Source organism: Eurosta solidaginis, chromosome 2 (genome assembly GCF_040869045.1).
Source record: "Eurosta solidaginis isolate ZX-2024a chromosome 2, ASM4086904v1, whole genome shotgun sequence".
In the NCBI taxonomy this organism is placed as follows: domain Eukaryota; kingdom Metazoa; phylum Arthropoda; class Insecta; order Diptera; family Tephritidae; genus Eurosta; species Eurosta solidaginis.
In genome coordinates this window covers 229,687,519-229,713,315 of record NC_090320.1, presented here as the reverse complement: position 1 = coordinate 229,713,315, position 25,797 = coordinate 229,687,519, and the positions used below count along the sequence as shown (strand labels likewise).

The 25,797-nt window shown below is 38.8% G+C and overlaps 2 protein-coding genes across 3 annotated transcripts in view; one reads left to right on the top strand and one right to left on the bottom strand.

Annotated features, from left to right (window-relative positions):
- The window catches only part of Lrch (Leucine-rich-repeats and calponin homology domain protein), a 126,173-nt gene that overhangs the window by 64,736 nt on the left and 35,640 nt on the right, over positions 1-25,797 (top strand). Inside the window, exons 2-5 of one of the 2 annotated variants that reach the window (XM_067767208.1) lie at positions 6,882-7,259; positions 21,498-21,634; positions 21,757-21,961; positions 22,233-22,713. In XM_067767208.1, the coding sequence (XP_067623309.1) occupies positions 6,882-7,259; positions 21,498-21,634; positions 21,757-21,961; positions 22,233-22,713 (1,201 nt within the window). Of the gene's footprint in view, positions 1-6,881; positions 7,260-21,497; positions 21,635-21,756; positions 21,998-22,232; positions 22,714-25,797 lie in introns of both variants that reach the window. The other variant, XM_067767207.1, reaches the window with a different exon arrangement.
- Positions 13,115-13,873, bottom strand: LOC137240113 (uncharacterized). Its single transcript, XM_067766041.1, has one exon. It carries the CDS (start codon positions 13,871-13,873, stop codon positions 13,115-13,117), a length of 759 nt encoding a protein of 252 aa, XP_067622142.1.

The following is a 25,797-nucleotide window of genomic DNA, read 5'->3' as shown; positions in this document are numbered from 1 at the left end:
ATTAAAAATGAGCGAAATCGGATGATAACCACGCCCACTTTTTATATATATAAAATTTGGAAAACACAAAAAACCTGATTATTTAGTAAATAATACACCTAGAATGTTGAAATTTGACATGTGGACTGATATTGAGACTCTTGATAAAAATGTGAAAACATTTTTTTAAATGGGCGTGGCACCGCCCACTTGTGATAAAATCAATTTTACAAATATTATTAATCATAAATCCAAATCGTTAAACCTATCGTAACAAAATTCGGCAGAGAGGTTGCCTTTACTATAAGTAATGCTTTGAAGAAAAATTAACGAAATCGGTTAAGGGCCACGCCCACTTTTATATAAAAGATTTTTAAAAGGGTCGTGGACGAATAAAATAACCTATATCTTTGCAAAAAAGAGCTTTATATCAATGGTATTTCATTTCCCAAGTGGATTTATAACAATAAATAGGAAAAACTTCAAATTTAAAAAAATGGGCGTGGCACCGCCCCTTTGATGACTAAGCAATTTTCCATGTTTCGGGAGCCATAACTCGAAGAAAAATTAACGGATCGTAATAAAATTGGGTACACAAATTTTCCCTATGGCAGGAAATATTTCTGGGCGAGATCGGTTAAAGACCACGCCTACTTTTATATGAAAGATTTTTAAAAGGGTCGTAAACGAAAATAATAAGTATATCTTAGCGAAAAAGATCTTTATATCAATAGAATTGTACTTTCTAAATTGAATTATAACATTAAATTGGAAAACACTAAAATTTTTGAAAATGGGTGTGCCACCGCCCCTTTTATGACTAAGCAATATTCTATATTTCGGGAGCCATAACTCGAAGAAAAATTAACGTATCGTAATGAAATTGTGCAGAAAATATTTCTAGTAAAAATGGACGGGATCGGTTAAAGACCACGCCCACTTTTATATAAAACAAGTTTGAAAGGGTCGTAGACTAGAATAATAACCTATAAATAGTGTTGAATCAATGATATTTCACTTATCAAGTTTTATTGTAAGAGGAAATGGGCAGACATTTTTTTTTGTAAATGGGCGGTGCCACATGTTTTGTAGAAAAGTAATTTATATGAAATGAAATGTACAATTGAAGCTCACGCTGAGTATGTAATGTTCGGTTACACCCGAACTTAGCCTTCCTTATTTGTTTTTTATTTTAATTTTAATTTTATTGTTGTTGGAGTGCAAGTGATTCCGATCAGCACAGCAAATGTCGGCTGAAAATACCGATTTCAATCTAAAATAGTTGTTGGAATGCTCTCCACTCCATCCCTGTTTATCTTCACTCGGCCCATATAATTTGGCAAGGATAGTGTCTCTGCCAAAATTTAATGTAATAATGGCTTTTTATTTCCGGATTGTTAAACTCCCAAGTTGTCTTCTTCTAAATGTGGGTTGTGCCACACCCATATTGCTAAATCGTTTGGAATTTATTTATTTCAATATTAATCTAGAAAATATAAAAAAATTTCACACAGATTACAAGAAGAAAAAGCATCTAAAAAAATAACAACCATTATTATTTTAACTTAAAAACTAATTAGCTAAGAAGAAATTCATTTAATCTTTGTTTAAATACATCTTTCGTAGAGGAAAAATCAAGATTTCCAGGGTTCATAAGCGAATTAAATTCTTTCAAAGCTCTAAAAATCGGAGCATTAGTTGCGTAATTAGTTCTAACAAAGCCCAAACAGAAAATATCGTGATTCCGTAAACTCCTCTGCGGGATATTAAAACGTATTCTCTCAAGCAAGAAGGAACAGTCAATTAATCCACTTATTAAGTCGAACACAAAAGTGACGGACAGAATGGACCGTCTAGAATCTAAGGACTTTAAGCTAATAAGCAAACAACGACTCCTATAAGGAGGAATAGGGTCTCTGAAGTTTAAGGACCGCAAAGCAAAGTGGACAAAAACTTTTTGAACTCGTTCAAGCCTCTTAATATGACAATCATAGTATGGTCTCCATATAAAACAGCGTACTCTAATTTGGAACGTACAAGCGAGGTGTACAGCAATTTTAAACTGTAGGGATCAGAAAAGTCAGAGCCAAAACGTCTAATGAATGCAAGTGCTGAATATGCATTTGCAATTACGTAACTCAAATGGCTTTGAAACAGAAATTTAGAGTCGAATACAACACCAAGATCAATAATTTCACTTAAAGTGGATAATGGAAGCCCATCAATATTGTAAGATGTAGGCAGAAGACAGCGGAACTTAGAGTAGGAGACATGTGAGCATTTTGGTATTTACATTTAGTTTATTTCGTTTACACCAAATCGCGACATTATCTAAATCAGATTGGAGATTCGACGCGTCCTCCTTACTTGTAATTGACGAATATCTTATATATATATAGACAAGATGAAAAAATGTGGAACCGTTTTCTGCTAAACTAAAATTATAAAGTATACAAATAATATATGTATTGATAGGACATTTTGAGCTGCACTGTTATCCATAAATAAAAAAAATTTGAAAAATCAATTTAATATAAAAAATTTAACATAAAAGTCATACCACTACACATGCACTTATTCATACTATAGACACGCTGTGTGTGTGTACTTGCTTTTTGTGTACTATGCTGAATCGTGAGCATGGACGAGGAGTTGCTTTGTACACAATAAATATTAAACAAAAATACAAAGCTGATCATGCATCAAGTCTATTTCTTTTCTTTCCTTTGCTTTCCTTTCTTTTCCATTCTATTCTTTTATTTTCCTTTCCTTTGTTTTCTTTTCTTTGCTTTCCTTTCCTTTCCTTTCATTTCATTTCCTTTCCTTTAATTTCGTTTCCTTTCCTTTAATTTCATTTTATTTCCTTTCCTTTCCTTTCCTTTTCTTTATTTTCCTTTCCTTTCTTTTAAATTTCTTTTTATTTCCTTTCTTTTCCTTTCATTTCCCTTCCATTCATATTCCTTCCTTTCCTTTCCTTTCTTTCTTTTCCTTTCTTTTCCTTTCCATTCCTCTACTTTTCTTATCTTTCATTTCTTTTATTTTCGTTTCCCTTCCTCTGATTTTCCTTCCTTTCCTTTCCTTTCTTTTCCTTTCCTTTTCCTACCTTTTGTTTACGAGAAGCAGATTGATTAAATCATACCCTTCCTGCCAGAGCAATATAAAATTTCCCCATTTTGAGCTTACTTATTCATTATATTACCCATCGAATGTTCCTATTATTATATTAAAATGACAAATTATATTTCTTTTATTTTCTTTTTCCTTCAATTGATTTTCCTCCTTTTCTTTCCTTTCCTGTCCTTTCTTTTCCTGTGGTTGAATTTCAACCACTGGGCGAACTCTAGTAGTGGACCCCCCAATATGCTACCCTGAGGAACTCCAGACGTCGCAATGAACGAATCCGATGAGAACCCATCAACAACGACCTTACATTTACGACACGAGAGATAGGACTCAAACCAATTTAAAAGGGTGGAGTGAAATTCTAGAGCTCTAAGTTTCAATATTAAAATTTTGTGACTTACTTTGTCAAAAGCCTTTGAAAAATCTGTGTATACAGTATCAACTTGAAGTCGTCATAAAACGAATCCACCTACCAGCTTTCATTAGCTTATCGGTATAAGTTTTTTAATTATCTCTTTTTCTCCATTTTTCTAAAATTTCGATATCGAAAAAGTGGGCGTGGTTATGTTCCGATTTCGCTCATTTTCAATACCAATCTATTCTGGTTCAGATAAGTCCGTTTTGTGTTAACGGACAGACAGACGGGCGGACAGACATGGCTTAATAAATTTGTTTTCCGATACTGATGATTTTGATGTATCGAAGTCTATATCTATCTCGATTCCGTTATACCTGTACAACCAACCGTTATCCAATCAAAGTTATAATACCCTATGTACAAGTACAGCTGGGTATAATAATAAAATATAGCTCTGGCTAACAAAACGACTTTATCCTAAGAATTGTAAACCTAGTAAAATTAATTACAATTTTTAACCTAAAAAGTCCACATTTGAGAAACTGACTTTGTTCTACTTCATCGATTTTCTTTAATACCTATGAAAATTATGATTTTGTATTTTAATACCTATTTATAGATGTATGTATAGTGTCTGTATGGGTGCTACATAGAAATAAATATAAAAATCCATTCAACCATGGAAGCTGCCCCCCTACAATTTTACTAATTTATTTTAATTTTGTTGTTGTGCGCAATGCAATTGAATGGAACGAATAATCATTCAAACGTGCTAATGCGGCTATGTAATTTTCCCCATGAAAACCGAGCGACTATTGCAAACGACTTGCAACATGCGAAATGCAATATGTGGGATTGTGGGATGCGGTACTTCATGCATTACCTGCGTGTATGTCATTTGGCTTTGTGTGTGTGTGTACATGTCATAGCATGGTATTAGTATCAATAAAAATAGGCCACGCAGTTGTCAGCACGTACTAAATTATAGTCCCCCCAGATTTATAAAACACCTTGCCTGTGACAACGACGACGACGTTTCTACAAAATGTGCATTCGATAGGTAGCTCAGACTTGGAAATGCAATGCGATAGGAGAACGAGGAGAGGGAAGGAATAAAGTAAGCTGATAGTCAACATACATATATTGTAGAGTTAAGTAAGACAGGTAGATGTTAGATGGCGTATCAGTATGTGATACAGTGTGGGGAAGAGACAAAGTGGAGTTTGTAGTGAAATCTGCAATAAACTACTTCGGGTTTTATAAAACAAAAACAAACAATAGAATAACGTTATGAAAACACAAGTTATGTTAAGATAAACAAAAACACATCCAAACATACAGAAAACCAAACAAAGTTGGAAAACAAAAACAATAACAAGTTTGTAAAGCCAACAAGTATGCCGGCATTTGTATTTGTTTGGGGCTTCATTTCGAAAAAAAATAAATAAATAATAATGTTGGGGAACACTATCTGCGAATGAAAACGAAAATGGTATACCAAGTAGTCGAGCTTGAGATTGAAATTGCATATCTACTTTTTGGTCTTAAACATACAACCCAGCAGAAATGCACAATGCCAAGGATAATATATTCTACATATCCAGACTAACCCGTACTGGTGCGGTTTTCCTGCAGTATAAAGCTACCCAAGTCGGAACTACCTTGACCAAATCAAAGTTTCCACCCAAAACAATATCTGTACTCTAACATATTTCCCAAATTAACGAACCATGGTTCATCCCATATCTAGTCACTTGCTACCCAGGCTTTCTGAAACTAAACTTAAACTTAAGACTACTCAAAGAACAACATTTACTAAATTATATGAGTTGCAGTGATTGCCTCCAAAAGGACTAACGAAAACGCCTGCTGTTGAATTCAATGCATCGTGGATTGTCCTCTCTCCCCCTCCAAAGGACTAACGAAAACGACCGCTGATGAATTCAATGCATTGTGGATAGTCCTCTCCCCCTCTCTGTTCCATAAGTGAATTGATTGTGATGAATTTCTATGAATGAGGGGCGATGGAAGGAATAATCAGACATAATTAGAAGGGTCCCAAATACACATTTCCGTTTCCAAAGCAATCCCGATGAGTTACCAAAACTAAAACAATCGTGATCATGAGTACTTGGCATGCTATGGATAACTATACCGGATAACATTCGGGTTAATTAATAATCCTCACCCAAATCCCAATACTCGAATATGCAGATGGTTCCAGCCCTATAAAACACGTTTGAACGTCAATTTCCATACTTACCGAAGGATATAAAACGGTCTACTGTCTAGTATCACGAATGCAGCAAACATTTTCAGTTCATTCAAATTTTTCCTATTCTGGAGGTATATAAATTCTACGGAGTGCCGTATCAGTGCGAGCCCTAACAAGATTATCAATTTTCCTGATGATGAAACTTTGGACGACCGGATTTGGAATTCCTTCATAGTACTACCAATATTGCTAAACCAGCCAGCCGACCATATGCGGGGTAAAGAGCTTTGAATTCAAACGTAAACCGAAACACGAACGGAAACCAAATTTGGACCGAAACGGGACCAAAACCAAAACGAAAATCGGACCGAAACTAGTAGCGGGATGAAACCTGAAACGGAACAAAGTCCGGAATGAAATCGTGAACGGGACCGGGACTGGAGGCAAATCCGGATCGAACTCGAAAAAGGGCCGAATCCGAAAACGAACCGAACCAACACAGAAATTGTGGAAAAGAAACATTTGCGGAATCGGGAACTAACAGGAGGGCGAAACCTGCACCAGGACCGCAACCAACGCCGAAACGCGATCTGAAATCGGAACAAAACAGGAATTGGAATCGAAATTGGAACCAAATCGGATACGAAACCATAACCGAAGTGGGAATCGAAACCGGGACCGGATCAAAACAGACTGAACCAAACCATAACCTATACCGGGATCAAAATTAAGTGAAATAAACCAGAACCAAAGCAGCTATCGAAACCGGACCCAAAAGCCAAGTTTTTCACGTCACTTAAAAGCCTTTCTTAGTAACTTATTTAAATTGATTGAATTCTATCCTAGAAACCACCAGCAATATTACGATTTTGCTGTGCTGCCACTACTGGGTATACAAAAAATGATAAAAATACTTCACCATATGATCTGCCTTCAGCCACGCGTTCACTCTTACTTGAATGACTGCCTTGGTTGCATGTAAATCCATTTCACTGTGCTTAATTTAGTTCTTTACGCTTTTCAATTGAAATATCAGCCCATCTTCTCCTTTGTTTCTGCTCTCTGAAGTTTTTTTTATTTATTTATTAATTTCATGGTTTTACGCTCAATACATACATACATATGTATATGTACTTATGTGGTGTGTGTGCATCATAATTCCAATTAATTTGTATTCTTTCTTTTTTCTATTTTTATTTCCAACAGATTTATCGCGTAATCGCTTTTGTGAGCTACCCGAAGAGATCACCACATTTTCATTTCTGGAGACGCTATTACTGTATCACAATACCATACGCAGTATTCCCGAATCGGTAAAACATCTGACATCGTTAACGTATTTGGATTTACGTAGCAATCAATTGGCAGCGCTGCCACGCGAAATCTGTTTTCTGCCTCTAAAAGTGTTACTCGTATCCAACAATCGCTTGACTGCGCTGCCCGATGAGTTGGGACGTATGGATCGCCTAACGGATTTGGATGCCTCATACAATCAATTGTCAACGCTGCCAGCGCGTATCGGTGAACTGCGTTCGTTGCGTTCATTTTCCCTGCGTAGCAATCAGTTGATGTATTTACCACGTGGTGAGTAGATTTTTATACTCAGTTGAGCAGAGCTCACAGAGTATATTCACTTTGATTAGATAACGGTTGGTTTTACAGGTATAAAGGAATCGAGATAGATATAGACTTCCATATATCAAAATCATCAGTATCGAAAAAAAATTCGATTGAGACATGTCCGTCCGTCCGTCCGTCTGTCCGTTAACACGATAACTTGAGTAAATTTTGAGGTATCTTGATGAAATTTGGTATGTAGGTTCCTGGACACTCATCTCAGATCGCTATTTAAAATGAACGATATCGGACAATAACCACGCCCACTTTTTCGATATCGAAAATTTCCCAAAATTGAAAAAGTGCGATAATTCATTACCAAATACGGATTAAGCGATGAAACTTGGTAGGTGAGTTGAACTTATGACGCAGAATAGAAAACTAGTAAAATTTTGGACAATGGGCGTGGCTCCGCCCAATTTTAAAAGAAGGTAATTTAGAAGTTTTGCAAGCTGTAATTTGGCAGTCGTTGAAGATATCATGATGAAATTTGGCAGGAACGATACTCTTATTACTATATGTCTGCTTAATAAAAATTAGCAAAATCGGAGAACGACCACGCCCACTTTTTAAAACAAAAATTTTTTTAATTCAAATTTTAAAAGAAAAGTTAATATATTTACAGTATATAAGTAAATTATGTCAACATTCAACTCCAGTAATGATTGTTGCAACAAAATACAAAAATAAAAGAAAATTTCAAAATGGGCGTGGCTCCGCCCTTTTTCATATAATTTGTCTACGATACTTTTAATGCCATAAGTCGAACAAAAATTTACCAATCCTTGTGAAATTTGGTAAGGCTTAGATTCTAGGACGATAACTGTTTTCTGTGAAAAAGGGCGAAATCTGTTGAAGCCACGCCCAGTTTTTATACACAGTCGACCGTCTGTCCTTCCGCTCGGCCGTTAACACGATAACTTGAACAAAAATCGATATATCTTTACTAAACTCAGTTCACGTACTTATCTGAACTCACTTTGTATTGGTGTAAAAAATGGCCGAAATCCGACTATGACCACGCCCACTTTTTCGATATCGAAAATTACGAAAAATAAAAAAAAATGCCATAATTATATACCAAATTCGAAAAAAGTGATGAAACATGGTATTTGGATTGGTCTATTGACGCAAAATATAACTTTTTCGTTTGATACCCATATTGTACAAACGCATTCTAGAGTCACTCCTGGTCCACGTTTATGGCGATATCTCGAAAAGGCGTCCACCCATAGAACTAAGGCCCACTCCCTTTTAAAACACTTATTAACACCTTTCGTTTGATACCCATATTGTACAAACGCATTCTAGAGTCAACCCTGGTCCACTTTTATAACGATATTCCGAAAAGGCGTCCACCTATAGAACTAAGGCCCACTTCTTTTTAAAATACTCATTAACACCTTTCATTTGATACCCATATCGTACAAAAAAATTCTAGAGTCACCCCTGGCCCACCTTTATGGCGATATCTCGAAAAGGCATCCACCTATAGAACTAAGGCCCACTCCCTTTTAAAATACTCATTAACACCTTTCATTTGATACCCATATCGTACAAACAAATTCTAGAGTCACCCCTGGTCCACCTTTATGGCGATATCTTGAAAAGGCGTCCACCTATAGAACTAAGGCCCGAGCCCTTTTAAAATACCCATTAACACATTTCATTTCATACCCATATCGTACAAACAAATTCTAGAGTCACTTATTAACACCTTTCGTTTGATACCCATATTGTACAAACGCATTCTAGAGTCAACCCTGGTCCACTTTTATAACGATATTCGGAAAAGGCGTCCACCTATAGAACTAAGGCCCACTCCCTTTTAAAATACTCATTAACACATTTCATTTGATACCCATATCGTAAAAACAAATTTTAGAGTCAGGCCTGGTCCACCTTTATGGCGATATCCCTAAATGGCGTCCATCTATAGAACTATGGCCCACTTTCTCTTAAAATACTCTTTAATACCTTCCATTTGATACACATGTCATACAAACACATTCCAGGGTTACCCTAGGTTTTTTTACAACATGGTGATTTTCCCTTACTTTGTCTCCACAGCTCTCAACTGAGTATGTAATGTTCGGTTACACCCGAACTAAGCCTTCCTTACTTGTTTATGCTCAGATGAGCAGAGCCCACAGAGTATATTAACTTTGTTCGCATAACGGTAATCCGTAACGGCATATACTAATCGAGATAGATATACTTCTATATATCAAAATGATCTGGGCGAAAAAAGAAATTCATTTAGCCATATCCGTCCGTCGGTCCGTCCGTAAACACGATAACTTGAGTAAATTTTGAGGTATCTTGATGAAATTTGGTATGTAGGTTCCTGAGCGCTCATCTCAGATCGCTATTTAAAATTAACGAAATCGGACCACAACCACGCCCACTTTTTCGATATCGAAAATTTCGAAAAACCGAAAAAGTGCGATAATTAATTACCAAAGACGGATAAAGGGATGAAACTTGGTAGGTGCGTTGACCTTATGACGCAAAATAGAAAATTAGTAAAATTTTGGACAATGGGCGTGGAACCGCCCACTTTTAAAAGAAGGTAAAGTTTTGCAAGCTGTAATTTGGAAGTCGTTGAAGATATCATGATGAAGTTTGGCAGGCACGTTACTCCTATTACTATATGTGTGCTAAAAAAGAATTCGCAAAATCGGATGGCAAACACTCCCACTTTTAAAAAAAAATTTTTTTTAAGTCAAATTTTAACAAAAAATTTAGTATCTTTACAGTATATAAGTAAATTATGTCAACATTCAACTCCAGTGCACAAAATTCAAAAATAAAAGAAAATTTCAAAATGGGCGTGGCTCCGCCCTTTTTCATTTAATTCGTCTAGAATACTTTTAAGGCCATAAGTCGAACAAAAATTTACCAATCCTTGTGAAATTTGGTAGCGGCTTAGATTCTAGGACGATAACTGTTTTCTGTGAAAAAGGGCGGAATCGGTTGAAGCCACGCCCAGTTTTTATACACAGTCGACCGTCTGTCCTTCCGCTCCGCCGTTAACACGATAACTTGAACAAAAATCGATATATCTTTACTAAACTTAGTTCACGTACTTATCTGAACTCACTTAATCTTGATATAATCCGACTATGACCACGCCCACTTTTTCGATATCGAAAATTACGAAAAATGAAAAAATGCCGTAATTTTGTACCAAATATGAAAAAAGCGATGAAACATGGTAATTTTATTGGTTTATTGACGCAAAATATAACTTTAGAGTAAAATGGGTCTGACACCTACCATATTAAGTAGAAGAAAATGAAAAAGTACGGCAGGGCGAAATCAAAAGCCCTTGGAATCTTGACAGGAATACTGTTCGTGGTATGACATATACAAATAAACTAGCTGGCCTGGCAGATGTTATCCTGCCCGGTAATATTGCTGCCAGTGCTTTACAAACTTTTCCTGGAAACGGAAGCATCTGTCATTTAGAAGCCCCTATAAAAAATTCCGCACCTCGCTTCCTATCTCAAGCTTTACCGCTCCGTTCGCTTTCTCCCTCTTTTCTCCTTTAAATATTTCTTTATTTTTCCTTTTTCTTTCCCCTTCCTATTCATTTCTTTTTTCCATTTCCCTTTCTCTTTCCCTTTTTCCCCTTTTCCTTTCCCTTTTCCTTTCATTTAGAAAAGATTTGTGGCACTCCCCAATTTAACGCCTTCAGATAAACTTCAAGGATAATAAAACACAAATAGTTCAAATTTAAATGTTATTTATTTGAACGGAATCGAAATCAGTAGAGAGCCATATGATGAACAATGTTTTTCGTTTTGTTTTCCGGCGCAAAAACAAACAACGAAGACGGTTTCCCAACACGCGAACAGGCAACGTGCAGCTGACCGTGCGAAAAACAGGGAAATTCGAGATCAATCCCACAGACTTCCAACGATTGGCCTTGCGATTTATTGATTGTCATCGCAAAAGCCAATCGAACGGGAAACTGAATCCGCTTGAATTGGAATGGAAGATCAGATGGAATAATCGGAATTCGTGGGATAAGGACTTCCTCTCCCTTGAATTTGCCCTTGATGATCGTAGCTTGAATCACATTTTTCTTCAGTTTCTTGACGGACAACCGCGTACCGTTGCTCAATTTCGGATGATTCAGATTCCGCAACATGATTATGATCGATCCCTTTTCCAATTGTAAATTATGCGGCGGAGTTCCTGGCACATCAAGCGAGTTCAAAAATTGTGTCGGATAGTTTGTCGCTTCATCCTCGTCTGGCACGCTGTCAACGGATTTGTACGAATGCAGTTCTCCAGCTATTTGACTTTGAATAATCAAATTCAAGCTATCGACGTCCTTATTCTTCGCTGCAAGTATTGTCCGTTCTCTAATCCAATCGAGATTTTTATAATTTTGTGCAATGCCGGGGAACACTTTGGTGATGAGTTCTTCTTTCGACGATGTGAACTCGCAAAAATTTGCCGGGAACGATATTAATCCAGTGGTAACATCAACAGGTATTTGGCCATTGCCAAGCGCCAGCAGTTGTCTCGAGAATTCAAGAGCCGATGAGTCGTTCTGCAACGCAACTCTCATGTTCGTGGTCAATTTCAACGTCTTAACATGCCGCCACAAAAACGACGATTTCAGGCATGCATTAAGTTCATCGGCAGCAGTAGATTTCGGGATGACAGGTAACGTTTGGCGAAAATCTCCGGAGAGCAATATCATAGCCCCACCAAATTGTCTCGAATCACCTCGTAAATCCTTCATCGTTCGGTCAACAGCCTCAAAAGCTCGTTTATGCGACATCTTGCATTCATGCCAAATGATGATTTTACATTCTCGCATCAATTTCGCTGTCGCTGAATTCTTGGTCATTGTGCACGTAGGCTTGTCTACCGTGAGTATATTCATCGGCAGTTTTAAAGCTGAATGTGCAGTTCGACCGCCTTCCAACAATGTGGCAGCAATGCCAGAGGAAGCAACAGCCAACGCAATTTGAGATCTTGCCCGAATTGTAGCCAGAATCAAAGAAATTACGAATGTTTTTCCTGTCCCACCGGGATCATCGAGAAAGTAAATGCCTCCCGTTCCATCGTCAACAGCCTTCATCAGGGAATCGTACACGTTCTTCTGCTCTGCATTCAACAGCTGCACATTTGTTCGGACTCTCCCGTTGCAGCTCCCGATTGAATGCATCGTTTATCGAACGATTTGGCGCTGGCATTCCCAATGTTGACACCAAACTGCCGCACATGAGGATGCACATGTCTTCGATCAGAACTAACGCTTCGTTGCGCATGTCGTCATTAATTTGAAGATCGAAATTCAAAGTTGTCATGCGAAATCTGCGTAAAATGTCGTCAGCCATCTCGTCCTAATATTTGTCCCACAATGCGGTCGGGTCTGATGGATGACATGCGGCTATGATGATCGCAAACAATGTACGTATTTGATTCGCTGGCGAAGAAACAGTTGCATCGGCGAGAGTCGAGTCCCAATGTGTATCGTTTTCAAGCAAATTCAAACGTTGGCAAGCCTCTCGAAAAGTGGCGCATAGCTCACCATCCACAGTACGCAGGGAATCGAAGGATGTAGGGCCTCTGATGTTAACCAAAAGCATGCGAAGATAGAAGCATTCGTCTTGGCGTAGATGAACTGTGTATATTCGTCCGAGAGCATCGGTGGAATAGACATCAGTAGAGCCAGCAACAACATTACCTTTTTTCCGGCGTTGAAACCTCTTTGATGCAGCGTTAAATGTATAATAGCGTGGCATTTCCGAATATAGTAAAGTCCTTGCGAACGCTTTGGCATGTTGAAAAGAAATTTGTCAACGTTGTGGCTGGTGGCTGTTCTGCTCTGCATTTGCGTCCGTGAAGTAGACACACTGGCCGTTGTCCAAGTGTACTGCCAAATGTACCACAGTCGGGTGACGTTCATGAATCGGAAACGAAAACAGCCGCCAAATTGCCTCGTTACAACTCACGTAACGTCCAAGTTGAAATTGCGTTACCTCGTCGTTTGCATTCGGTTCAACAATGCCAAATACCGCCATGTCGCTCCCTTTGTTCACATATTTGCAAACGTATTTGATGGATTTAATAGAATTGCAGTACTCAACATTGCAGTGAGTTGCGAACGTTTTCGACAAAAGCGGACAATATGGAACGATCCAGCGGTTATCGACGATGACATTGTTTCCTTTCACTTTCATCACGATTGCTTTGCCATTGTCATCTGGAGAACGACGCCGATACAATGGATATCCGTCGATTCCAGAGATTGTGTCAGCCACCAACGGACGGGGGAAACGCTTTGTGCAATTTCCGTTTTCCATGCACGGCGAGTCTGGGTTGTGGACTCCGCAAGGCCCATGGATCATGTTCGTTGTCACAACGGAATACAGCTCCGGATCAGTTTCTGGATCTGGTATTTCGGCCGAAATAATCGAATCAATATCATCTGGACGGATCGTGTCGAGCATCCAAAGCAAAATGTGTGCATGTGGTAAGCCACGCTTCTGCCATACAACCGAGTACATCCAACAACGGATTATGCCAAAAACCTTATGCTTAACGATGTAATTCATGAGTACTTTGATCTTTTGTCTGAACACTCGTGCAATGATGTCATGTTGATCGCTGGATGTTTGTCCTGTCAGCAAGAGATTCGTAATTTCAGGCCATTTCGGATTGCAAGTGAACGTGATGAATAAATCCGGCCGTCCGTAATTCCGCACATACGTCATCGCATCCTGAGCGTACTCATGCATGTGGCGCGGGCTTCCAACGTAAGTAGCTGGAAGAATGGTCAAACAACCAATGTTGGTTGCGTCTCCTTCAGTAGCCATGGCATCACACAAGTGTATGTATTCATCTGATCGTAACTTGGACTGATTGAAACGAATGAAATTGAGGCGCTCCGTTTCGACCTTGACGTACATGTCAACGCAGTACTGTTGAAACAACCGGCGATATCTCAACAGATGATTGTCAACATCGCCCCGAATCATCAAACGATACGCATAAAAATTCATTGAGCTGAACTTCTTATTCGTTTCTTCTCCTGAAATATGAAATCGAATTCGATTGCAAAATAAAATAGAAGTGATGACTTATAAACAAACCTGTCGTTCGATTAACCATCTTTATATTGAAGTGATATCCATCCTCTCCACGACAGAACATCAACGGGTATTGAAGTGCATCATATGACCGATGCGTCTCGTAAACGCGCTTCAATTGTCCACCATCCCGACGGTAAAGAACAATATCGCGTGATTCCTTATTCTCGCCAACAATCACCACTGCGACTTCATTTATAGTGGGAGCATTGAATTGTCTTGCATGGCCTCCAGCGGGTCTTTTGTCTGCTCTAATAATGATGTGGTCGTCTGAAGGCATCATATCCAATGCTGTTTTGAACAATCTGACCAATTCATTATGCTCATGCAGAACATTTTGTAATTGTTCGATCATTTCACGTTTAGTCGCAGTAAAAATTGCACAACGCTGATCTAGTTCAATTGCCGAATCACCAACGAAATAGATCTTAAGGAACTTATGATCTTCGTTCGGTAGTGGTAACAAAGCGCCCGCTCGATGGTGAATTTGCCCTTGAATCTGAATGTTTGGAAGCAATTTCAAAAAAATATAACAATAATTGTTCATTTTGATAATAATGGGACATCATTACTTTAAAAGTGGGATTGAAGCCGGGTACATCAACAACTTGGGCTCCAAATGATGCCATTTGAAAGCATCCGTTATATTTTTGTGTATTCTCTAGAAAATGTTTTGATTGGATTGTATTTCCATAGAGTAACGAATACAATGGCTCTGGCGGGTGGGTTAAAACGGGTAATTTCACTTTGCCACCAGCGCAGCATAAGCCGGGGGTTTCTGATTGAAACTTCAAAGCATTGCAATGCTGGCATACGACAGACAATGAGCCGATATCAACGCGCGAAGATCTTTGTAGGCTATTGCGGAATCGTATTCGAAAGCAGCGCGATTCAAGCCTGCATTTATGGCTGGTGTTCTAACAACATTTTGTTGAATTTGTTGTGATGATTGTGCAGCGCGAACTTGTGCAATATGGGCACGTCTCCATTCATTTTCTTCTGCACGTTCCCCTTGCGTTTGATTATCACGGACATTCTGACAAATTATTGCACGGCGTGTACGTCGTCCAAGGTTTGATCGTCTAATAGGAGGCATTAGTCAAGCAAATAACTCTAGCAAAATGCAATAAAGCAATTTTGACTAATCCTAATAAAAAGAAAATTCTTAAAAAAAAAAATACGCAATGAATGTATCGCAATATATGCCCGCAGTTCTAGAAGATAATCTCCCTTTTTACACGCAAACTTGTTTTCTTAAAAAATGATCGAATTGATAAATATCGCAAAAGAATTTCAATTGCTCGTAATGCTTGTACCGTTTGTGGATGTGATTCGCGATATATGACTATCCGAAATCAGAAAAATAAATCGATGAACACGAAAATCAGAAAAACTCGAATCAATTGCAGCAAGAAAAATAGCACATTTGTTTAATAAAAAATGAAAATGAGAAAAGTGCACCTGTCAAATTACGCTCAATCTAAGCACAGCGCCATCTGTTATTTATCCAGTTAATTTTCCACTCAAAATGCAATTTTATCACAATGAATTTCACAATTATCCGAAACTTACAGAAACATAGCACCATCTGTTTCTGTTATTTGAGCCAAATCGGTCCTGCCGTTCTCAATTTTCGATTTCTCCAATTTTCCGACTTTTCCGCAGGGTTTTCCCAAAATTTTCTTTCGTAAAAACCTCCTAGCAATTACGAAGAACTAAAAACAAATTTGAGCCAAATCGGTCCTGCCGTTCTCAATTTTCGATTTCTCCAATTTTCCGACTTTTCCGCAGGGTTTTCCCAAAATTTTCTTTCGTAAAAACCTTCTTCTAGCAATTACGAAAAACTGAAAAAAAATTGGAGCGAAATCGGTCTTGCCGTTCTCAGTTTTCGATTTCTCCAATTTTCCGACTTTTCCGCAGGGTTTTCCCAAAATTTTCTTTCGTAAAAACCTTCCCCTAGCAATTACGAAGAACTGAAAAAAATTTGAGCCAAATCGGTCTGCCGTTCTCAATTTTCGATTTCTCCAATTTTCCGACTTTTCCGCAGGGTTTTCCCAAAATTTTCTTTCGTAAAAACCTTCTCCTAGCAATTACGAAAAACTGAAAAAAATTGGAGCGAAATCGGTCCTGCCGTTCTCAGTTTTCGATTTCTCCAATTTTCCGACTTTTCCGCAGGGTTTTCCCAAAATTTTCTTTCGTAAAAACCTTTCCCTAGCAATTACGAAGAACTGAAAAAAAATTTGAGCCAAATCGGTCCTGCCGTTCTCAATTTTCGATTTCTCCAATTTTCCGACTCTTCCGCAGGGTTTTCCCAAAATTTTCTTTCGTAAAAACCTTCTCCTAGCAATTACGAAAAACTGAAAAAAATTGGAGCGAAATCGGTCCTGCCGTTCTCAATTTTCGATTTCTCCAATTTTGCGACTTTTCCGCAGGGTTTTCTCAAAATTTTCTTTCGTAAAAACCTTCTCCTAGCAATTACGAAGAACTAAAAACAAATTTGAGCCAAATCGATCCTGCAGTTCTCAATTTTCGATTTCTCCAATTTTCCGACTTTTCCGCAGGGTTTTCCCAAAATTTTCTTTCGTAAAAACCTTCTCCTAGCAATAACGAAAAACTGAAAAAAATTGGAGCGAAATCGGTCCTGCCATTCTCAATTTTCGATTTCTCCAATTTTGCGACTTTTCCGCAGGGTTTTCCCAAAATTTTCTTTCGTAAAAACCTTCTCCTAGCAATTACGAAAAACTGAAAAAAAAAATTGGAGCGAAATCGGTCCTGTCGTTCTCAGTTTTCGATTTCTCCAATTTTCCGACTTTTCCGCAGGGTTTTCCTAAAATTTTCTTTCGTAAAAACCTTCTCCTAGCAATTACGAAAAACTGAAAAAAATTGGAGCGAAATCGGTCCTGCCGTTCTCAGTTTTCGATTTCTCCAATTTTCCGACTTTTCCGCAGGGTTTTCCCAAAATTTTCTTTCGTAAAAACCTTTCCCTAGCAATTACGAAGAACTGAAAAAAAATTTGAGCCAAATCGGTCCTGCCGTTCTCAATTTTCGATTTCTCCAATATTCCGACTCTTCCGCAGGGTTTTCCTAAAATTTTCTCTCGTAAAAACCTTCTCCTAGCAATTATGAAGAACTGAAAACAAATTTGAGCCAAATGGGTCCTGCAGTTCTCAATTTTCGATTTCTCCAATTTTCCGACTTTTCCGCAGGGTTTTCCCAAAATTTTCTTTCGTAAAAACCTTCTCCTAGCAATTACGAAAAACTGAAAAAAAATTGGAGCGAAATCGGTCCTGCCATTTTCGATTTCTCCAATTTTCCGACTCTTCCGCAGGGTTTTCCTAAAATTTTCTCTCGTAAAAACCTTCTCCTAGCAATTATGAAGAACTGAAAACAAATTTGAGCCAAATGGGTCCTGCAGTTCTCAATTTTCGATTTCTCCAATTTTCCGACTTTTCCGCAGAGTTTTCCCAAAATTTTCTTTCGTAAAAACCTTCCCCTAACAATTACGAAGAACTGAAAAAAAATTTAGCCAAATCGGTCCTGCCGTTCTCAATTTTCGATTTCTCCAATTTTCCGACTTTTCCACAGGGTTTTCCCAAAATTTTCTTTCGTAAAAACCTTCTCCTAGCAATTACGAAGGACTGAAAAAAAATTTGAGCCAAATCGGTCCTGCCGTTCTCAATTGATGAATTACTATACATTTTTCACACCATTTTTATATATATAGATTAGCGGTACCTGACAGATTATCTTCTAGGTCACCCTGGTCCACATTTCGGTCGATATCTCGAAAACGCCTTCACATATACAACTAAGGGCTACTTCTTTTTAAAACCCTCATAAATACCTTTAATTTGATACCCATATCGTACGAACACATTCTAGAGTCACCCCTGGTCCACCCTTATTGCGATATCTCGAAAAGGCGTCCACCCATAGAACTAAGGCCCACTCCCTTTTAAAATACTCATTAACACCTTTCATTTGATACCCATATCGTACAAACGCATTCTAGAGTCACCCCTGGTCCACGTTTATGGCGATATCCCGAAAAGGCGTCCACCCATAGAACTAAGGCCCACTCCCTTTTAAAACACTTATTAACACCTTTCGTTTGATACCCATATCGTACGAACACATTCTAGAGTCAACTCTGGTCCACCCTTATTGCAATATCTCGAAAAGGCGTCCACCTATAGAACTAAGGCCCACTACGTTTTAAATAATCATTAACACCTCTCATTTGGTACCCATATCGTACAACACACATTCTAGAGTCACCCCTGGTCCACCTTTATGGCGATATCCTGAAATTGCGTCCACCTATAGAACTATGGCGCACTCGCTTTTAAAATACTCTTTAGAACCTTCCATTTGAAACCCATGTCATACAAACACATTCCAGGGTTATCTTAGGTTCATTTTGCTAAATGGTGATTTTCCCTTATTTTGTATCCAAAGCTCTCAGCTGAGTATGTAATGTTCGGTTGCACCCGAACTTAGCCTTTATTACTTGTTTATCTTACATATATAAATTTTGTGTCACGTTGTTTGATGGACTCCTAAACTATTTAACCGATTTTTATCAGCACACCGTGTGCAGTTTGACCTACGTGAAGGATAGGATAGTGTTCCTGTGAAGTTCTTTCCGGAAAGTGGACCAGGTACCGATCTATTCGAACAAATTCTATTCACAGTTCGATTTGTCTGAAATTTGGGATATGGTAGCCTAGATAATTATTTACCACACTTTTTTACGGGAAATGGAGCAGGGACCGACTGAGACTGGTACTGGGACTCGGACTTGGAACAAGGTATAAAGAAGAGTAAGCCGAAATAGAGAGAAAAGAAAAGAGGGAAGGAGAAAGAGATTGAGTTAGGCGAAGATAGAGAGATAAAGCGAAAAAAAAGTGAAGGATAAGACCGGGAGGAAGAAAGAGACACCGAAAAATAGAAAGGCATGGGAAAGAGTGAATAAAGTGATAATCAAAGGAGGGAGAGGGGAAAGGAGAATAAGATGTAAAAGCTGATTAAAAGTTATGTAGATAGACCGAAGCTAGAGCAGAACAACGTCTGCCGGGTCTGCTAGTAGATAAATATATGCTTACGTGAATACACATATTGTGCAGTGCTTACACTAGTTAACACATAATTTGTTAATGTATGATTTTACCACCAAGAACTTTATGTTCGGCTGTTACCAAAATAAAGTATTGTGACGAATGTTAGCATCACTAAGCGATACCAGCATCACTAAGCCGATACTAAGCAGCCACTCGTATGTGCGTAAACAAATCAATCATCATGTACACACATACATAAAAGGCAACGGAGAGATACTCACAAACGCACCTCATCATCAGCCGAAGTAGTACTCACATATACACACGCATATGGCTACAAATTACAAATATACATGTATATGGCTGGTAACCAAGCATGAATTTCACGAAATTACTAAACCTTAGGAGAAATGGGTGAACGAGGAAACCGAGAGTACAAAAGCAGCGCAAGCTGAGGCATGGCTAAGCAGTTTGATTTAAGCATGCTATTGGTTGTGAAGTATAAGTGTTATTGTGAAGTACTCTCAAAGTAGTGTAATGAAGACCATTTTGCATTATCGAATATTGGAGTTATTTATTCAACAGTTTAGCGATTCGAACGTTAGCAGAAGGTTGCAAATAAGCGGAATTTCGCTAAATTCGTTACAGTATATACCTATACCGATTTCACACAAAAGCCTAATGAGACTAAAACTTGTTGGTGGTAGCGTGCTCCGCCTACCACACCGTTTGCCCTGGGTTCACACCCCGGACAAAGCAACATCAAAATTTTAGAAATAAGGTTTTTCAGAAAAATATTTTTCTAAGCGGGGTCGCCCCTCGGCAGTGTTTGGCAGGCGCTCCGGGTGTATTTCTGCCATGAAAAGCTCTCAGTGAAAACTCATATGCCTTGCATATGCCGTTCGGAGTCAGCATAAAACATGTAGGTCCCGTCGGGCCAATTTGTAGGGAAAATCAAGAGGAGCACGACGCAAATTGGAAGAGAAGCTCGGCCTTAGATCTCTTCGGAGGTTATCGCGCCTTGCATTTATTTTTTTATTTATTAATAAAATAATTAATCTTTCCTTTTCCCATAGCGCCACTTTCTCCATTAACAGACAAAGACTACATCGTCCCGCAAAGTACCCAGTGAGAGTTTTTAGGTCCCCTCTGCTTAGATAAAAGAGTTTGGTGGTGTAGTTAAGGTGGGGTAGTATCCCATTGGTATCGATTTCTTGAAGTTCGGCCCATAGATATCAGCTCCCTTTTCCGACATGATACTTTTATCGATCCGTAAACAAAACTTCTTAATCAGGTCAGTATGTGGAACCCAAAGAGTTTTGTCTACAATGGCAAGAAAGAATAGGAAGAAGCAGATTGAGAGAAATAAGGGAATTTTAGTCAATGGTTTCGATTGCTTTGGAACCATTCATATTGTTACGAATATCAGCAACACTAAAGGGTACTGTCATCTCTAAGCCGATGCTAAGAGTGATTTGTATGCACATCCATAAATCAATCATTATGTATCTACATAAACGAATCAATCAGACCTAATGATACATATGTACGTACACGCAGCGGAGAAGCAACGCACAAACACGTGCAGATATCTTGTCTGAGATATGCAATTATAATTGTGGAAGTGTCGCTCACAAACACACGCGCATATGAGAGCTATACACGTACATTTGTAGTTATAATTATAACAGATAACAAACTAGTAGATTCTAGAACAGAAGCGCCTAGAAGATGCCACGAGGAAATCAAAGAGTATAAAAGTCAGCAACAGTAGAGACGCTACAATCATTTTCGATTAAGCACGCTATCTGTCGAGCAATAGTAGAGTTATTTATTGTGAAGTACTTGAATAAAGGCCATTTTGCATTATTAAATATTGGGAGTTACTTATTCAACAGTTTAGTGATTCGAACTTAGCAGAAGGTTGCAAATAAGAGGATTTGCAGTAAATTCGTTACAATATATTAGACGAACTGCATCAAGGAGGACTTGCTAGTTACTGATACTTTTTTTAATTTTTTATTTTTTAGAATTGACCTGCCTAACGTTGGAGTCATTAGATGTTAGCAACAATCGCATCGCTAGTCTACCTCTCGAGATACGCCAAATGAGCGCATTAGTCGAATTGAATTTGGAAAATAATCCGCTTACATCTCCACCTGCTAGTGTAAGTATGCATGAAATTTTTTTGAAGCACGTCTCATCAGTTACACTTTCTATAAAAATCGCATTAAAAGTTTATATGATTTTTTTTATAATAACTACTTGCTTTTGTCTTCTTCATTACAGCTTTGTATACGCGGTCTCGTACATGTTTTTAAATTTCTCGATACTCAAGCTGCCAAAGATGAGAAAGGTTCACGTGCCGGTGGCAATTATGATGGTTATACGACGTTGAGACGTGCGCCACGTCATGCTGCCAATGGTAGCGTACTCGAATCGAATCGTGTGCCACGACATCATGGCGCTGAATCTGCCTATAGCACCTGTGATGGTATTGATAAACGTTGGTCACACGATATGCCAAATGGTATTTAATGCATACACTCACTGAAACCATACATGTATATGTAGATACACACACAGACACATATACGTACAAGTATAACTTACTTATATACTTGTAGTAGTACATACTACACTGAACTTTTCAATGTATTAAGTATTATAGCAGATCGATCATAACAAATTTAAACAATTGACTAACCATATACTAATCACTCCACACATTCACTCACTTCCTACTCTGTATATTCAACTTTCAGTTAAATCAAAATTGGATTCGCCAGCTCGCAAAACTCCAACAACACCGCCTCCCTCATTGAGTTCAGAATTGATGGATGCATCATTAACATCAAGTTCAAGTACAATTGTTGATGAATCAATATCGTTAAGTGCAACAAATACATCGAGTACGGGTGTTGTTGCCGCATCAACGCCAATAAGTGCAGCTATTGTTAAGCCATTAAATACGTCTGATTCGCCAACTAAACGTAAAATAGTTGAAATGAGTGTACAATCAGCACCTACCACACCACAGCATCAACATCATTCGACGCCACAACAACAACAACATTTAAACTATGCGCAATCGAATTCGAGTAATGGTAGTAATAATGGGAGTAATGGTTCATCACCAGAACAAGAAGATGTAATTATGGAACATTATCAGCAAATTGTTGGTGCACAAAATGGCAAAAGTGATGAGAAATCGAATAAGAACTTGGGAAATGTACAAACTTATCGGTAAGTAAATTATGGAACGTAATTGCACAGTTGGCACATTCCGTTGAGGTGGATGGGAGATTGTATCTTTAATTTTAAGTAGGAGCAGACTACAAATGGCCACCGGAACTCCGAATTCCCTACAGGCTAAGAGATCCGCAGAAGAGTTGTCCGTGATACTGCCATGGCCCGGGCCTATATGATTGTTATCATAAAATAGGATGATGCAATCTCAAGTGCTGAATCAGAAACTCTCAGACCAGTCTCGATTGCTCCGAAGTTGAACTCAGGGATTTTATAACCGCTTGGCTATCCGCGTATATATATAAATCTCTGGCCGTAGTAGAAGTAGAGCCAGTGATTTGGCAGCTTGAAACGACGGCTTATATCAGGCTCTTGATAAACTTCAAAGCTATTGAGCTCTGTGAAATAGAATTTTTTTAACGAATTCAACTTGGCTCCTAAACGGACCAGAGCCCAGGTACAGTACATTGCTAAACGCTCGTTAGTTGTCTCCATCTTTTTTAGGTATAGCTCAGAAAATTTCAATTAAAGTTCGGGAAATTGTAATGGTAATTAAAAGTTTTCATTTTCTGAACTAAATGTGTAATTTCCCAAATTTCAGTTGCAACTGTTTGAACTTAAGCGAAAAGGTGTACAAAGGTACACAGCTCATTCTCTTGTAGGCACCCAACTTTTTGCTTTATACCGAATATAGAGCCATTTCCGTAGACCTGCGCAGGTATGCTGCTATGCTGATTATAACCCGCGAGGAATCTTGTACCGTCTATACAGATCAATTAGACACTGCAATGTTTTTTGAAGAAACAACGGGATATAGATTGGTTTGCAGTCTTTTCCAGATCTTTTAAGTTGCGTAGGAATATTGGCATTGAGGCCGGAGACTTATAGGGTTTGAAATATTTAATAGCCCACGCAAGCGACACACATTCTTACATAATCCCGGCGGCGAATATGGTTGGTTATCGAACAGAACCTTCAGGAGATTCTCACTTCCCATGTTGTAGCCATAATTCACATCCCTTAAGTTGGCAATATTTTTGGAATAATTTTCTTCCATTAACTTGCTTAGAAGATTTTCCACGAATTCGGATTGGCTATTTTAATTTCAGGTTTTTAAATCGCCAAGCTCGTCTTGTAAAGCAATCTGCGGGTAGTTTAGTACTCCTGGCTCTATTTAGGACCACCCATCGAAAACTCTAGCCATCAAAGGTGGTTGGCCTTCTCTCTGTAAGGGGGCTGGACCGTTGAAAGGCGTTCTTACTTGATAAGGAGAAGTCACCATCCGATCGTTTTTTGCAGTTGCGGTCAATTAAAGAACGGAATATATCGGTGATCAGAGAAGGAGTGCTCTTTATAAGCTATGTTATGAAAAAACAGTTCTCTACTAACCATGGTAAAAGTACAAGACCACCTTCCCTTTCGCCGTTGTGGTCTTTGTAGCGATAAAGACACCACCGAAGGTTTTGTGGAGTATTATCGATGTGAATGGTCTTTTACCGAAAGAAGGTTTAATGTGGTCATATTAAATCGTTGTCGAGATGGTCGGGTTTGTACTGTAAACCGGCAAAGCACCATCAGCATCCATGGCAGCCCCAAAACCTTCAGTGAATGATTTCCTCGCTACAACAACAACGACATCACCTCTTCAAAGCGAAGCGATGGTCTCTGCATTTAGCAGAATCATAACTTGTCGATGTAAACAAACCTAACCTGAGGATCCTCTACCCTGAGGATCTCTAGCCATGTTTTAGGATGCCTGGTTGACGCAGTATCGAATCTTTTCTGGGTGTGAGAAAGTGTTACCCTGTCTTTCTTCGTGAGCCCATCAACTTACAAACCTTGCCGCTCACCCATACATTGAATGCCATATAGCGAACATATCCTCTCGGTTTTGAAGTACTTTTTCCAGTTGTGAAGACTATCCTGGCTGGTGCCACCTGCCACATCCAGGTTGTCTACCGGAATCGCCTCTAGCATCTGCAAGTAATTTTCTTGTTTCTTACAACCTGTCCCGCCTGGATATTTCACGGCTGACAGGGATTGGTTACAATGCTCATTCACACTCTTCTCATACACACTCTCACTGTCTAACAAATCGTCTCCATTATAATATAAGAAAATTATTTAAAATGTTCAATGCATGTCATAGGGGGGAAGATGGTGGCGCAAGCAATAGGAATCGGAATCTTACGTTAAAAAAATCAGTCCTTTGAAATTTAAACCACTACTTAGAGTAAACAATAGAAGGAGGAGAAGACAAACCCAGCGGGTTAGGGGGAAGAATATACCCGCGGTAGGTATGCCTGCCGTAAGAGGCGACTGAAATACCAAATTCAAGGGGTTGTGTAGCGCAACCCTTTCAGGTTGCCAGCGCAATATATACCTTCTCCAATCCCAATTGTCAACCTCACCTATCCGTGGCGAACCCTGTTTCATTAACAGCCGAGGCTCTCGCGACCCCGAACTGCTCATGGATGTAGGGGGTGTGAGGGCGGGATGACCAAGAAGGTCGCATGTGGTCATAACAAATCGTTCCCGAGATGGTCAGGCTTGGTACTGGAACGTACCGGATCTGCATCCGGCATAGGAGTATCAACATCGACAACACTCCCCAAGGTATTCGGGGAGTGTCCTTATCACTACAACAACAACAACAACAACAACAACAACAACAACAACAACAACAACAACAACAACAACAACAACAACAACAACAACAACAACAACAACAACAACAACAACAACAACAAGAACAAGAACAACAACAACAACAAGACAAATGGGAGAACCCAAATTGCAGAGGCGATCTACCTTTTTGCCAATGTAATAAACAAGAGTAGCGAAGATGGCTAAGCTTAATGCGTTTAAACAGTTCAACGGTGTGACCTATGGACCTGAAACTCGGAGCAAAGCTTAGTATCCAATAATGATATATCGTATAGACTAACCTCTCGGTGAGGTACAGACTTGAAGCTTCCTCCATAGTTCAAAAATGGATTACCATCCACAGTCCGGGAAAATTATGAACGTGAAGTTAGCAAAGCTCCTTCGGCAGATCAAAAAATTGATAGGTCGGTGTTT

Bases quoted from the DNA above. Each gene is read 5' to 3' on its own strand.
- LOC137240113 (XM_067766041.1), bottom strand. From the start codon at position 13,873: ATGAATTACATCGTTAAGCATAAGGTTTTTGGCATAATCCGTTGTTGG.